The sequence below is a fragment of the Pavona decussata genome, unplaced genomic scaffold, assembly GCF_977016875.1.
Source record: "Pavona decussata unplaced genomic scaffold, jaPavDecu1.1 SCAFFOLD_40, whole genome shotgun sequence".
Lineage (NCBI taxonomy): Eukaryota > Metazoa > Cnidaria > Anthozoa > Scleractinia > Agariciidae > Pavona > Pavona decussata.
Window position 1 is genome coordinate 3933900 of NW_028145462.1, and position 13561 is coordinate 3947460.

Sequence of the window (13561 nt, forward strand, 5' to 3'; positions counted from 1 at the left end):
TTCGCATGGACAATCAGTGCCGGCAACTTAGCCTGCTTAGAACAATTTCACACTTGTTTTGACGATTGTTTTGTCCGAACCAAATCATTGTCCCTGTTGCCATGTTTGAATCACCTTGTAGATTACTTTGCCCTGTTTAGCCCAAAATGTTCTCGTATATAAATGTTTGTTTTGCGCAGTAGACTGTGGAACGATGAGTTCTTCCCCGTCTGGAAATCCAGAACTGAAAAATGCCCCCACGCTTCTGGTTTTCCTAGCTTAAACACCTCCCCATGCGTTTGGACCCTCCGAACTCGGACATCCAAGATAACGAAGTACGGATGTTTTCTGGGTTCACCCATAACTGTGGGAGTGTAATGTTGGCGTTTGACGGCAGAAAACTCTTACGTCAAACTGCAGGAAGTATCCGATTTTTTTCCCGCCCTTTTCGGCTTCTCCTCGTCCCAATTATCTGCGTCTGGTTCTCCGAAGATGTCCGAGGAGCATGATAGAACAGGCTTAGAGCAAGCGGAGCCTTGGTTCGTATCAAGATTTCCTGAATTGTTTTTTCCTACAGGGGTCTTCTCGCAGGTTCTTTTCTGGTCTGAGTTCTTACCGCAATGGTAACCGCAAAATGTACGCGGTTGCTTAGCTCTGGTGTTTTTTTTTATTATTATTTTTTTTTTTTCAAACTACCCTTGAGGGAAGCCTTCAGTTAAGAGCTCGAGCAGTGGGGATTGTTAGGTCAGATTTGTATAATTTGCAACTTTCTGCCAAAAATGAGATGAGGATAGCAATTTAATACTTTTTGTTCTGTTTGCCGTTTGTTTTGCGTTGGCCTTAGGTGGCGGGTGTGCCTTCAGCTTTGCTGGGATAATGCATTGTATTTTTGGAGTGTTTTAAATAGACACCCACGTAAGTGGTCCAAATTCATCCACTGCATTGGTTGTAGCACTATTTTCTATCCCAGTAAACATAGCTCAATCAAAGCAATACTCCTGGCCAACAAGGCAAGGGGATGGCAAAACAAAAAGAGTTAAATCTCGTAAAAAAATAGCTAAAGTTACAGCAGCTCATTGAGTTCATTACGCAAGTGGGGTAATTTTTGTCAATTTTATTGCAATTAAAACTCGTTTACAAAAGTTTAATTAAAGTTCTTGCCTTAAACTACAGCGAAACAAATACACATCTGAAACAACTTGACAATATAAATGCCAAACTTAAGGAGAAGACCTACAAAATATAAAAGCACAAATCTTTCCCTTAGTTTCTTGCTATGAGCAGCACTTGCTGCTTCTCCTTTTTGAAACTAATTTAAGGACAGGTATAATCGCAGCAGGAAGGAAAGCTATTTGTAATGTGCACGTTTGTACATTTCCACGAAGCTTTCCTTGGCTGTTGATTTTCGCAAGTGACGTAGTAGTAGCATGAGCCACTCTTCATTTTGCACACCAGGTTCCACTTTGCGGCAGGGCATTGAACAACGGCAGAGAAACTCCCACACGAGACAAAATTTTTCACGATGTAGCGCTTTTGACGCGTCACTTGAAATTCTGTAGACAATAAGAAAAAATACTCAGGATCTTGTCTAATACAAGAATTTAATTAACGGACCTTATCGTCTGGCCTGAGTGGTACAACATTCCAACACAACACTTAGCGTCGCCCTTCGCTTGACTCAAATTCAAAGTGTGTCCATCCAAAAATCTGTTTTACGAAACATTTGCAGCAACATTTTCGAAATAGAAGCTGCAGCCTTGTTAGGTGAAATGTTGCTGTGCAATGCAACTCAAAATAGAAGTGTCCAGGGATTGCTTTTTGTCCGATGCTTTAGACAAGTAAGTTTTAAATTTGCAAAACGCGATTATTGATTGCAATATTTTGAAAGGCCTTTCTTCTTAAGGCCGTAATACTGAATATGACCTTGAGACAAACTACTTCACATTTTTAGTAAAACATTCAGAGGAGATACCGAATTCTGATATCATAATAACAAAGGCCTGCGCAAATAAACTAAAACCGGTAACAGAAACAAGTAGTGTACTATTTGAAACTTGAAAAAGCAATTTTCTAATAGGTACGTGTAAAATAGCTAATGTGATAACCTTGACAACGAAAGTAAAAACAGAAACAATAACAAAAACGTTGGAATAAGAAATTCGAACATGTACCACAACATCGTGTGAAGGATGAAGGGCGCTGGGAAAATAGTTCATGTCTTATCTCTCCTATTTATACCTATAGGATTCAAGAGTTTGACCTCTTTTGATGAGGTATGCCCTCTAGGTTTATTTACACTGCACTGTCACGATTATATTTAACGAATACTAAAGAAATTATTAAAGTTGCATGACAGTAGCGTCATGGTCTTATAAGGAAATTTTCTTTCCCACAACTGTAATGTGCTGACGTGCAACTTATTCCCCTCGAACCCGTTAAATCCCCCTGTTTTTACCTTAAGGGTCAATCCTGTAATACGCTGAATAAGAAATGCCGTGCCTTTCAAAATACTGCGGGAATCAAAGTATTTCCCTAATAAACATGAAATCAACCTTGATCTTTATTGTTGTTTTATTTGTTCGTTAGGAAGGCTGCTTCAACGTGTTTTTTTTTTTTCTTCTTTTATGATCTGATTTTAAATAGCATACTCGCTGCAGCTGTTTGAGCGTTAGAGACACAAAATTGGCGATTTCTATGATTTTTAAGACCCTCCTAGTTTAAGCAAGTTTGAATTTCGATCAAAGCTATTAATTTTATTATGGTAATTTCATTTTTGTAAGTTATTGTCAACACTGCAAAAAGAACAATGACCTGCAATTTACGACTTTTGATTTTATTCTTGTAAAACGCATTGAAGTTCTTCGAACCACACACCTACAATCAGGAGTACTGATTTACAACGCCAGTTTTCTCAGAAATGTGATTGTCATGAATGATTCCCTTGTCGTTGGTATAGGTCGTCATGCTTCGACTACAAACAGAAGATTTTGAGATACAAGCGTGAAAACAATAAATTATTAGTGAAGAAATTTTTGCCATACAATTTTCTGCCAAACAATTTTGATGTTCTACTCCCGCTATCACTGAATAACACGGTACATCTTCTTATAATAAAGAGTCAAGTAACAGTTACATTTGAGGAGGAGCTGTTAGCTCACGGAAATTGAACGAGCTGTGTTGTGGCTACAATGTTTCCTTTGATGATATCAAGAGATGTTGTACATATATTCAAACGAGCTTTCACACACTTGAAATTTCAGTGGCGGAGTATATTTTGAAGAAGCAAACTTATTCTTGTGACTTGTGTGAACAATCACAAAGTCGGAAAAATTAAACGCCAGTAAATGCACAGTTGCAAGATTGCAAACATTAAATTAAGCTCATGCTACATAAGGGTCTGATGCCACTAAAACAAAACTTCAAACTTTCCATCTTACTTGTAGTTCCGTTCCCATCGCTTGGGTCGCCTCTGATTAGTTCAATATTGTAAATCGGCAAGGCACCACAGAAGTCCAAAATCTCCTTAGTGAGAAGAATTCTGTTTGCAGGTCCAGTGACAGCCACAAGATGGGACCTTGTTGTTACAGGGAGCTGGCCAGGCTGGGAAGAAACCTGAGAAGTGCAAAACAAATAAAGCAAAATTAGTAAAGCCAATGGCAAATAAAATATAGCAGCATTCAAATGTTGTAAGTACAGCTTATTAATTTATAAAGATAGCATGTTTTGTGTTCAAGGGTCAAGCTACAGCCGGCTAGTCGTCTGAAAGATTATATGATCTTTGTATGTTTTTGTGAAGAGTGAATCTGCAGGAAGTCACTGCCAATCACTACCTGAGCTGGACGTATGGTCAAAACCACATAACCTCAGCTTGTCATACTTTCTTTCTTAAACGCTTACGTAGTTAAATATTTGCTATTAATCGGATCAAAGTATTTACCCGATTAAGATCCGCCTTTAGTTTTGTAGGAGCTGACAAAGACGGATCCAATTCGGAAATGTAGCAGACCTTTCGAGATGGAATCCTTGTAGCAGTCAGACGCTGTAGGGGTAGAAAGGAAATGTAAAGTATTAAAAAATAGATCTTTTTTGTTGCATTTTACAACCAAGATTCTACATCTTTTCATTTTAAATACACGAATATAGAGCAAGATACAGACAGAGCTAAACCGCCTTATGGTGTGGGGTTACTAGACTCAGGGTAACATTACCGAATTTACGTAGCAGCAGAATAGGTATTAGTCTGTTAAATTGTAAACATCCTTGAATTGACGATGGGTACTGAAGTATCCGAAACATGTCTTCCAAACTTCAATCAGTTGTGTCCCACAAACTATCTCAAAAGGCAACAATTGCAAAAATCTTTTATTCTTATATTTCACGTGCACGCGAACACGCAGTCACGGACAACTTTAGGTAATTGTCATCCAGTTCTGTCATCTCATGGTATCATTATAAGAACTGATAAAATCAGTTGATAAATGACTAATAAAAAGTCATAATTTTACGCAGGCTTCAACACCTGGATTCTGCTAATGAGTAATCGCTAATTAATTCCAGGGACGTGTCAGTTTCGTTGCTCACTGTTATTTAGGTTCAGTGTTAACTTGACACTTACCATTTTAAAATCGTGATAGAAGTCCGCGCCCTCAAAGTCGTTATGACGCGGAACCCGGAAAACCTCTGCATCTTGCCCTTCATCGACATCGATTTGCTCTGAAAATGGTGTCCCCTTCTCTACCAGTCCCATTTTGTATCGATCAACCTGGACAGTTTAATGGAGACAGACTGAATTTAAATTAAGGACCTGCATGATGATAATTCAGTTGGCCCAACTCAATGGTGGCTTGTACGTACAGTTATAGTAAGGGCCATGTTTGTTTCTGAGTTTTCCAACAAGCTAAACTAACCTTTCCAAGTGCAAATGGTTGAAGACATAAAAACGCCAAGCTGATAAATGCAGCTGCGCTGACCTGTGTATAGGACAGAAATGAAAAAATGACTAAAATGAATAATAAAACTTGGTTTAGACCTAACAAGCGTTAGAAAAATTTACCTTCATGACAAAATCTTTCTCTGGTATTCACACTATAAACCAAAAACACCGGCTGAGCAGATGGACTTGTTACCACTCTAAAACAGATCCTGAGATTTCAAGCGGTGATCGTTGCAATTTATAGGATTTTTGCCCTGTAAGACGATACTGGTCATGATGAGGTGAATGCTTCAATTATTTTCTTATTTCTATATCTTGAGTTGCGATGACAATTTTCCTTTCCTGTATTGCTGAAGGAAGTACCACTGGTATTTAGATTGCGTCAAACAGAACAAGTACTTGTTCCTTCCAATATTTTTTCATCCTGTTTTGCTGAAGGTAGGTCAAGGTGGGTTCAAAATTAAGAGAAAACAACTATTTGCCAAAAAAAATTGCTGGCTGGCTGCCCTAATCCACATCTGAATCTTTCTTTTTTTATTTCTCGATCGCGCGGTTAGCCTTTCTGAACTTCGAGAAATCAGAACTTTATCATACGGCGAAACAATCTGATGATCGCCGGTGTTTTTCCTGGGGCACCCAACGAAAGTTTTCTCGCAAATCCTTTGAAGCGCTATTTTAGGCTATCTGGAGTGCCTTTAAAAGCTCTCAGTATAGGTTTATTTTAGGCAGCGCTATAATATTTTTATCTGTTCGGTCATTCTAGGGGAACTTGAATCTTTTCGAAATTACTAAGGCATTTTTGTCCATTTCCCGAAAACCTTAGGTCTTATTTCCTTTCCGAAATTCTTAGCTGACCTTTCTTCGGTACCCGAAACAACATTTTTATCAATCCGAAAACACTAGGCCTTAATTTTCCCGTATCACGACAGTTCGTGGTGAAAATTTCGCTTTAGAAAATTGTAGGGGATTAAGGGCCTTCCGAACAGATAATTTACTGAAACAATCCGTTGGGTGCCCCAATCTTTCCTGAGCAACTGATATCAGAGCAAACACTGCTAATGTGTTCTTAATCATGTCATTGATCCAAAGAGTTTGACCTTTTTCGAAGATTAAATTTTCTGAAACCACGTCTACAGGTGGACTTCCAGGACGAGTTAACGAACCTGAGGGTTATCCTTCCTTGTGATACCCTTATGCTGTTAATATTTCATATTTTGAAGCAACACGTGGTACATTCTGCTTGTTACTTAAGCAAACTTCGGCCAAATTGTCCACAATATATAAATTAAGTGCTTCCTTCAATTAGGGGCTGTTTCCCTGAAATGTGATCTCGAACATACTCAATATTCAAAAGTTTTACAAAGCCAAAACTGAACAGTAAATGCAACAGCGTTTCCATTATTTTTTGTGCCCAATCCCCAAGTACTTTTGTTTTAATTTTCCCTTTTGTTTTGGTGTCTTAGTCCTTGAAGAGATGTTTTTTAAGACTAAAAAGTACTGCCTAAACTTAATACAGTTTCATCAAGAAGTAGCGGTCTGTTGGACGACCAAATTTTTTTTCCATTTATCTAATATAAATTCCTTGTTTTTTTAACGTATCATCCAATCGTTCTCATGACGTAGACATGACGTGCAGGATTAGTAAACTGTCTTTATTCTCAGAAACGTTTGTTTTGCTGCGGCGTTAATTTGTTCAGTCATGATTCCCAGCTGACATTATTTTGACCTTTAGCCCCTTTTGAGCGAAAGGGAAATCTATCAATATTCTATTATTCTTTGCTTTAGTAACTGATATGAAACAGAGCGCTCGAACAGTCTAGGTTAGTCTACGAGAGCACGTACAAAAAAAAAAAACCCGCGGCGTTTGTGTTGATTACAACAGAAACCGATTACTTTTTACTCAGTTTTCGATTATTTGAACGAAATCACCCAATTTAAGTCCTTTATCCTAATCAGAACATTTCAGTGATACTTTTGCCCAACTCGGACTGATCAACATACACAAACCTATCTTCTCATTTATAAAAACAGCAAAGAATTTATCACCAGATATTCGCACCGGCCAATAATCACGAAATATTAAGGCCGCTATTTGGAGCGCTTCTTTTTACAAATCAGAGATCTTTTAAAACTGACTTGTTTTTGTTTGTCTTTCCGCTGGTATTTGTCTTATTTGAGGGACGTGAACTCGCTTGACTGAAGTTTGGACACGACCTGATTGCGATCATTTTACGTTTCAAGCTGATGTACCTTTCTATGAAACAGTACGGACAGAACAAAACGAATAATTGAAAAAAAAAAAATTTTCATGCACATTATTGCTGTCGACAAATCCTCTAGTCGTAGGAAGGTTTTTACTTCATTCAAGAGGGAGCGAAAAGTGAAATGACCAAATAAAGGGAATTTTAGACAAGAACAACAACAACTTCGGCTAATATTTCCGCCGAGCTGCCGCTTCTCCTCGCCGTAGAAGAAGAAGAGAGCGGCAAAGAGAAGCGACAGCCGCAAAAAAGTCTGCGTTCGCAGGCAACCGGGCTCCTTACGCCGTTGCGGGTTTCACTAAACACACTTTGGGTTAGCGTGGATGAGATTCGGTTTCTGTGCGTTGCCGGAATGTTTGAGTCCCCAAGCCAAGAACGACAAACCCATAATAATCAGTCGGATGCTCCAACCACCAAGTCCATGTTTTTAGTTTGCAACTTAGCACAGCTTGAGCCAAATACTTTCAATTAAGGTTGCAACGGTTTGAAATCAGTGGAGCTGTCAAACATGCGATACCTTATCATTTAAAACAGATCCTGCGAGTAGTGGTCTCTCAATCGGTCACGCTACGCAGGGCAGGAGGCGCCAACCGTTTGCGTAAATTGTTAATTTGATTTAACAAGCTCGCTATTTATAGCAATAGTTAGCTAAAAATTTAAGTTGGAGGTATTAAAGTTTACGAAACAGAAGCTAATCGGCGAATTTCAAGCAGTTGTCGGGGGCACTTAACGGATCGTTTCGGTAAATTATCTGTTCGGAAGGCCCTTAATCCCCTACAATTTTCTAAAGGGAATTTTCACCACGAACTTTCATGGTATGGGAAAATTAAGGCCTAGTGTTTTCGGATTGATCAAAATGTTGTTTCGAGTGCCGAAAAAAGGTCAGCTAAGATTTTTGGAAAGGAAATAAGACCTAAGGTTTTCGGGAAATGGACAAAAATGCCTTAGTAATTTCGAAAAGATTCAAGTTCCCTTAGAATGACCGAACAGATAAAAATATTATAGCGCTGCCTAAAATAAACCTTTAGAGCTTCAAAGGCACTCCAGATAGCCTAAAATAGCGCTTCAAAGGATCTGAGAGAAAACCTGAGTTGTTGCCGTTACCAAAATGCTAGCTGACATATTAAGTGTTTAGAAATTTTGAGCCGACTATTTGCCAAAGAAACTTTTACATTTTTTTTTACAATTGATCGAGTCCGGATTTCCGAGGAGATTCCTTCCGAACAGATATCCACCAAAATGAAACGTTGGGTGCCGTAATGTATCGTCAGGAAAACTAATTGACTAATAGCTGTGTTCAGTTGGGTGCATATTTCACTTCCCTCGTTCGTTCAGTCTGTCAATTGTCTAAGAGAATCCTCAGTTGATGGCCAAGGCTAGGAAGTTCCTGCATTGCTGAAACGGATGTTCTAATTTGTTTACCAAAAGAATGAGGAAACTGATTAATGTGTTCAGTTGGGTACATATTTCAATTCCTTTGGTCGTTCTGTCTGTCAATTGTCTAAGAGAATCCTCAGTTGATGGCCGAAGGAAGTTCCTGCATTGCTGAAACAGATGTTGTAATTTGTTTACCAAAAGAATGAGGAAACTGGTTAATATATTCGATGACGATAACGATAACCGATACTTCATTTAACGTGGGATTTACGCTTAGCTGAATCAGCTAGTTTACAGGTAATCCACGGCCAAGTATGTACTAAAAATTAGAAACTAAAAAATGAACAACAAGTCGTGGTAAAAACAGTAAAAGCTAAGAACTAAGAATCGGATGAAAAAAAAAATTCCGATAAAAGTCAAAACTTAAGCGATCGGATTTTGTTCTTCACTTCATTAATGCCGACTTTAATTCTAATATCATTTGTTAGCTCGTCCCATATCTTTGCGGCAAAATTTCTCCATGATTTGAGACCATATTTAGTCGTGTTAATTTTGGTAGAGAAAGGATATAATCCTGTCGAAGCTCATACTTGGTCGGGCGTAAGGTGATAAGATCTCTAATTGTAGGTTGTGATGTTCAGTTGGGTGCATACTAGTTCATTTGCTTCGTTCGTCCTGTCTGCCAGTTGCCTTGGAGAATCCTCAGTAGAGTTCCTGTATTGCTGAAACGGATGTCCCTAATATTTGTTTACCAAAAGAATGCCTTCCTTTGTTAGTTCTGTCTGTCTATTGACTGCATTGCTGAAACGGATGTTCTCTGAATTTGTTCAACGAAAGAATGAGGAGTTTGATTTGTCTACTATTTACATAGACATTGCTTTCGTCCTCGATTGCAAAAGCAGGTTCAAGAGTTCAAGATTTGACGTTGTTACTTACGTATCTTTAAAATGAATTACATACATCGGTGGAACTCTAGTACGGAAGGTCAGCGATCATTAAGCGCTATCGCCTCAGCGGAGGATAAGAGCCCCCGTTCCGCCTTCCACAAGTAATGTATGGTTCAATTCTAGATGTTACCATCCCCCTACCATGTGCAAAATCCCGGGAAAACCTAGCCCCTCTGATCGGTGCAGGGGAATTTCTTCATTTTACTGGGTTAGCCTGTGGACAGGCTCCCAAGTGGGGAATAAAGAGCAAAGAAACATACAACTTTGTTTCGTATGGTCAGGAGTTGACCACACTCATAAGGCACCTTCAACGAATAACCGATAAAGATCCAAAAGCTGGCTTTATAAAGTAATCAAAAACTGGCGATTTAAAACAAGCGGATGCTAGGCAATAAAATACAATTCCACGTGCCGTGATAGAATTCGCGTGCAATGGTACAAGCGGTTACGTCAAGTTATACAAGAGGTTTGCGGTACATATTTATATCAGGGCACGGATTTGTGAAATCATTCGAACTGGCGACTTAAAACAAGCGTTTGCTGTGCATGGCGTGATACAATTCACGTGCCATGATACAAACGGTTACTTTACGTTTTTCGGAGAGGTTTTGAGTACATGTCTATTTCTGTGGGGTCATGAACTTGGTAAATCATTGCGTTTGTTCAGGCTGCAAAGATCTTTTCTACAGATTAAACTAAACTTTTCGTGAAGACATAGGTTACATTTCTTGTTAGTGTTATTATAGGGTTTGCACTTGTTGAGTACTTTCCATTTAATGCGAAATGTTTCGTTTGCGTCCTTCAGGGTCCATATATGTTTAGATAGTTCCGTTGCATTTCGTCTGTTGGCGTTCCGGAAAAATGTGTTGTGGTTTCGGTATCGCTCTTTAAAGTTTGATGCCAGTCCCTCGTATGATTCTGTTGTTGTTACCGTCGTTGCCGTCGCTAAAATGGTAGACCACGTTCGCTTGGAGACATTCAGTACAATCAAGTGGGCATTCTGCTTTCTCCCTGCAGTTACAGCTCGGGTCATGATTTTGGTTTTGGGTTATTGCTACATTTGAGAGTATCTGTTTGTTACGTGATACAATGATGGTTTTCATGTATATATGGCATGCGTGTGTAGCTGAGTTTTAGTGTGTGTCTGTTGAAGATCTTGTTTAATGGGTGGTTCTTGGGGAAGCATTTGTCGACGATGGATAAAAATTTCTGTACAATTGACAATTTTAAAATCTCCTATATTAAGCATACACTGACATAAACACTCTAATATCACCTTATCAATATTAGCTCCAATTCTTTTACTCAGATGTATCAACGATATGAAACATGATTTAGCCAAAAAAAAAAAACTCTGTGAGCTCTAGGGCACAAAATCAAAAAGTTTGTTGACAAAACGGTTTCCTTCTTGAACAAATTCAAAAACTGATGACAAAATTGCAAGTATGTTCGCATAATTTGTCATGCGTGATGTATTCCTTGGCCCGCCAATTTTCCTGAACGTGCCTTGTTTCGCGTTTCGTAATAAAAATGCTCCGCCCGATAACCAATGAAGGCTCACGATTTTTCCGGCGGAGGAATCAAAAACGAGAATTGTCATCGCGTCATCTCTATTTTCGAGAATACGGTTTCGCCGCCAAAACGCACGCAGAAGCAATTTCGCCAGCTCCGCAGGCCAGCATAACACTGTCACAGCAGTGAACAAACATATCTGAAAGATGTTCCATGGTTATGATGGCATATCATAAAACTAGGCTTACTGTAGTATTCTTTGTTTGATGCTTAACTTCCGATGTTACAGGAACGAAATAAATCCGTTCACGACATTAAATTCTTAGCTTTTGCTTTTCCCTTGAATAGGTTGTCATTGTTCGGGTTTGGGCCTTAATTCGTTTGTCTCATCCTTAAATAGGGTCAGGGTTTAAGAACCATGGCGGCAGACACCTATCCGAAATTTATGGAAGCACCCCCCACCCTCCCTCCCGGGGGCCTGAGTAATAAAGCTGATACCATATCATGTCAACTAGCCTGCGTAACAGTCGTTTCCGTTTCCTTCAAGCCAAGCGGGGCAAGCGCGCGAGGGCATTGGGCAAAAAGGAGCAAAAAAGTAGGAGCGGGAGGAGGGGGGGGGGGGAGAGGCGGGGCCCTCACGCGTCCTTCGCGCTTGCCCCGCTTGGCTTGAAGGAAACGGAAACGACTGCTACGCAGGCTACATGTCTGATGTCAACGGAAGTAAATATTCGCTCGAGGACAGTTAGGGGGCTTTGTAACCTTTCGTTTTAGTGAACAGTCGTTCGGTGGCAAGGCACGGGATTTTAAAACCATGTACTCTGTTTTTGTTATATTTTGCACCGTTCTCACTTCAAGGATTTTCATTTCGGCTGCTGTAAAGTACTCTAATCGTTGGTCAATCCAAATTGACGGCGATATTGGCGAAGCAGATTGGCTTGCTCGAAAGCATGGCTTTGTAAACCAAGGAAAGGTGAGAGTATATGTAAGCTCAACTAAAAGAAGTACACTTATGCTCTCAAGAATGCGTATTTAACCATACAGCTTTTGACCTTCTATGGTAAAAATTCGGAACTAATTTTACTGTGTACGTTTTTGGCTCAAGGCATGTTGCCTACAGCCAACAAATCGGGCTGGAAAAAATTTCGTGGAGGTTTATTTTAATCAGCTTCGTTGTCTTCCCCTTAACTTCCGCATTTTTCCAATTGAGTGATTCTTTTTTTGCTTAAGCTTAATTAAACTTATTACACTAGGCTTTTTGCGAAATAACGCACAAACCTGATGGGAGAAACTGCTTACACAAAGAACGAACATGAAAAGAATTGGAGTCGCAAAGTGTATATGTATGGGGCTCTGCGGAAATCTTGCCGAAATTGCGAGCTAGTTCGATCTCTCGTGCATCCGGATCCGTAAGTCGATAGACGTACAACTAAAAGCATAATCCAATTCTTTTATAACATGGGTAATAGAAAACGGAAAAGTAATCAAAAATCAATAATATTCATGAAAATTGGCTTTCCTAAAGGGTCGGTAACCAAGCTGAACCGATTAATTATATAGCGGGACGAATTTTGTCTTGCGTTCTTGTGGAAACTTTTTAGCGTAGTTTGCGTATGTAATATGGAGATGAAACAAGCATTGTTCTTCGCTTTCGCCTTTCTTCCTCTGAAAATTTTTTTGAAATCATCTGGCAATTGTAAAGCAACCACAATACCAAATATAGATAAATTGCCCACAATATAAAGCTCCTCAGCATTGAAATCAAGGAATTTGTACACAATGATGTCCATTTTTGAGTCGTCCTGGTAACCGGAAGGTTGGGTAGCTTGTCAATGAACACAATTGAAATTTTCACAAAGGATATAGTGGTGAGGCGAGATCTTGGAAACAGAGCCAGGCTGGTTGACTATTAAAGCTCATGAAGTCAGGCCCTAAGTTTTTCTTCTCCGAAGTTTTTCCCAGACAACCTTTTAACTGCAAGAAATCAGGTTACTTTTTCTTTCTATCGTGATTCTAATTAAACTAACTTATTGTGTAAGAAATTTGTAAGTTATTAAGACTTGGAAGATGGACCTACCTTGGTTAATATATTTTGGTGGTATTGAAAATCATCTCAGCTTATTTGGAGTAAAGGTCAATGGAAAGTTTATATGTATATATCATCTAATGAACTTTTGACAGCTTTTGTAAATGGTGCAAAAACGATTTTATTGTTTGGCTGTTAGGAGATGCTCACAAATTCAGTTAGCAGTAACATTGCACATTCAAAATTGATTCTCGAAAAGCTTGTGGATGAGTCGACAGTTGTCAATATGTGTTGATATTTGTCAACTGATTAGCTCAAATTCTCAATAAAAGTTGATAATCATAAGAATTTAAGGATTGCATATTGATTTCTACATGCACCATGCGCCAGATACAATTTTCATTGCTTGTTATAAACTCAAAAATTAAGGGGAAAACAAGAAGTTGCTACCTAACTGACATTTTGTAACCAGTGAGAGTGAAAAAGGTCGTAAAGCAAAATTAATGCTGATTAAACTCATCGTCAGTAC

General features: G+C 39.0%; 2 protein-coding genes across 8 annotated transcripts in view; one reads left to right on the top strand and one right to left on the bottom strand.

Moving 5' to 3' along the window:
• Positions 1–1078: 1078 nt before the first annotated feature.
• LOC146483285 (uncharacterized) lies at positions 1079–5127 on the bottom strand. The gene is made up of 6 exons (XM_085106453.1): positions 5033–5127; positions 4887–4949; positions 4595–4741; positions 3917–4018; positions 3417–3591; positions 1079–1532 (listed from the first exon to the last, which is right to left on the bottom strand). The coding sequence occupies exons 1-6, from the start codon at positions 5036–5038 to the stop codon at positions 1294–1296; spliced, it is 732 nt and encodes a 243-aa protein (XP_084962579.1). The 5' UTR covers positions 5039–5127; the 3' UTR covers positions 1079–1293.
• A 6640-nt stretch (positions 5128–11767) lies between these two features.
• The window catches only part of LOC146483286 (furin-like), a 41840-nt gene continuing 40046 nt past the window's right edge, over positions 11768–13561 (top strand). For 5 of the 7 annotated variants that reach the window (XR_014863978.1, XM_085106454.1, XM_085106458.1 and 2 more), the window contains exon 1: positions 11768–11979. Coding sequence is in view for 6 of the 7 variants with exons in the window: in XM_085106454.1 (XP_084962580.1) it covers positions 11821–11979 (159 nt within the window). In the remaining variant the exon portion in view is untranslated. The remainder of the gene's footprint in view (positions 11980–13561) is intronic. The other 2 variants (XM_085106457.1, XM_085106459.1) reach the window with 1 other exon arrangement.

What these genes read in the sequence shown, in the direction of transcription:
- LOC146483285 (XM_085106453.1), bottom strand. An exon ending in AACCATTTGCACTTGGAAAG is followed by an intron (nt 4,742 to 4,886) that starts GTTAGTTTAGCT and finishes TAAACTGTCCAG; the next exon opens with GTTGATCGATACAAAATGGG. An exon ending in TCTATCACGATTTTAAAATG is followed by an intron (nt 4,019 to 4,594) that starts GTAAGTGTCAAG and finishes CTACCCCTACAG; the next exon opens with CGTCTGACTGCTACAAGGAT.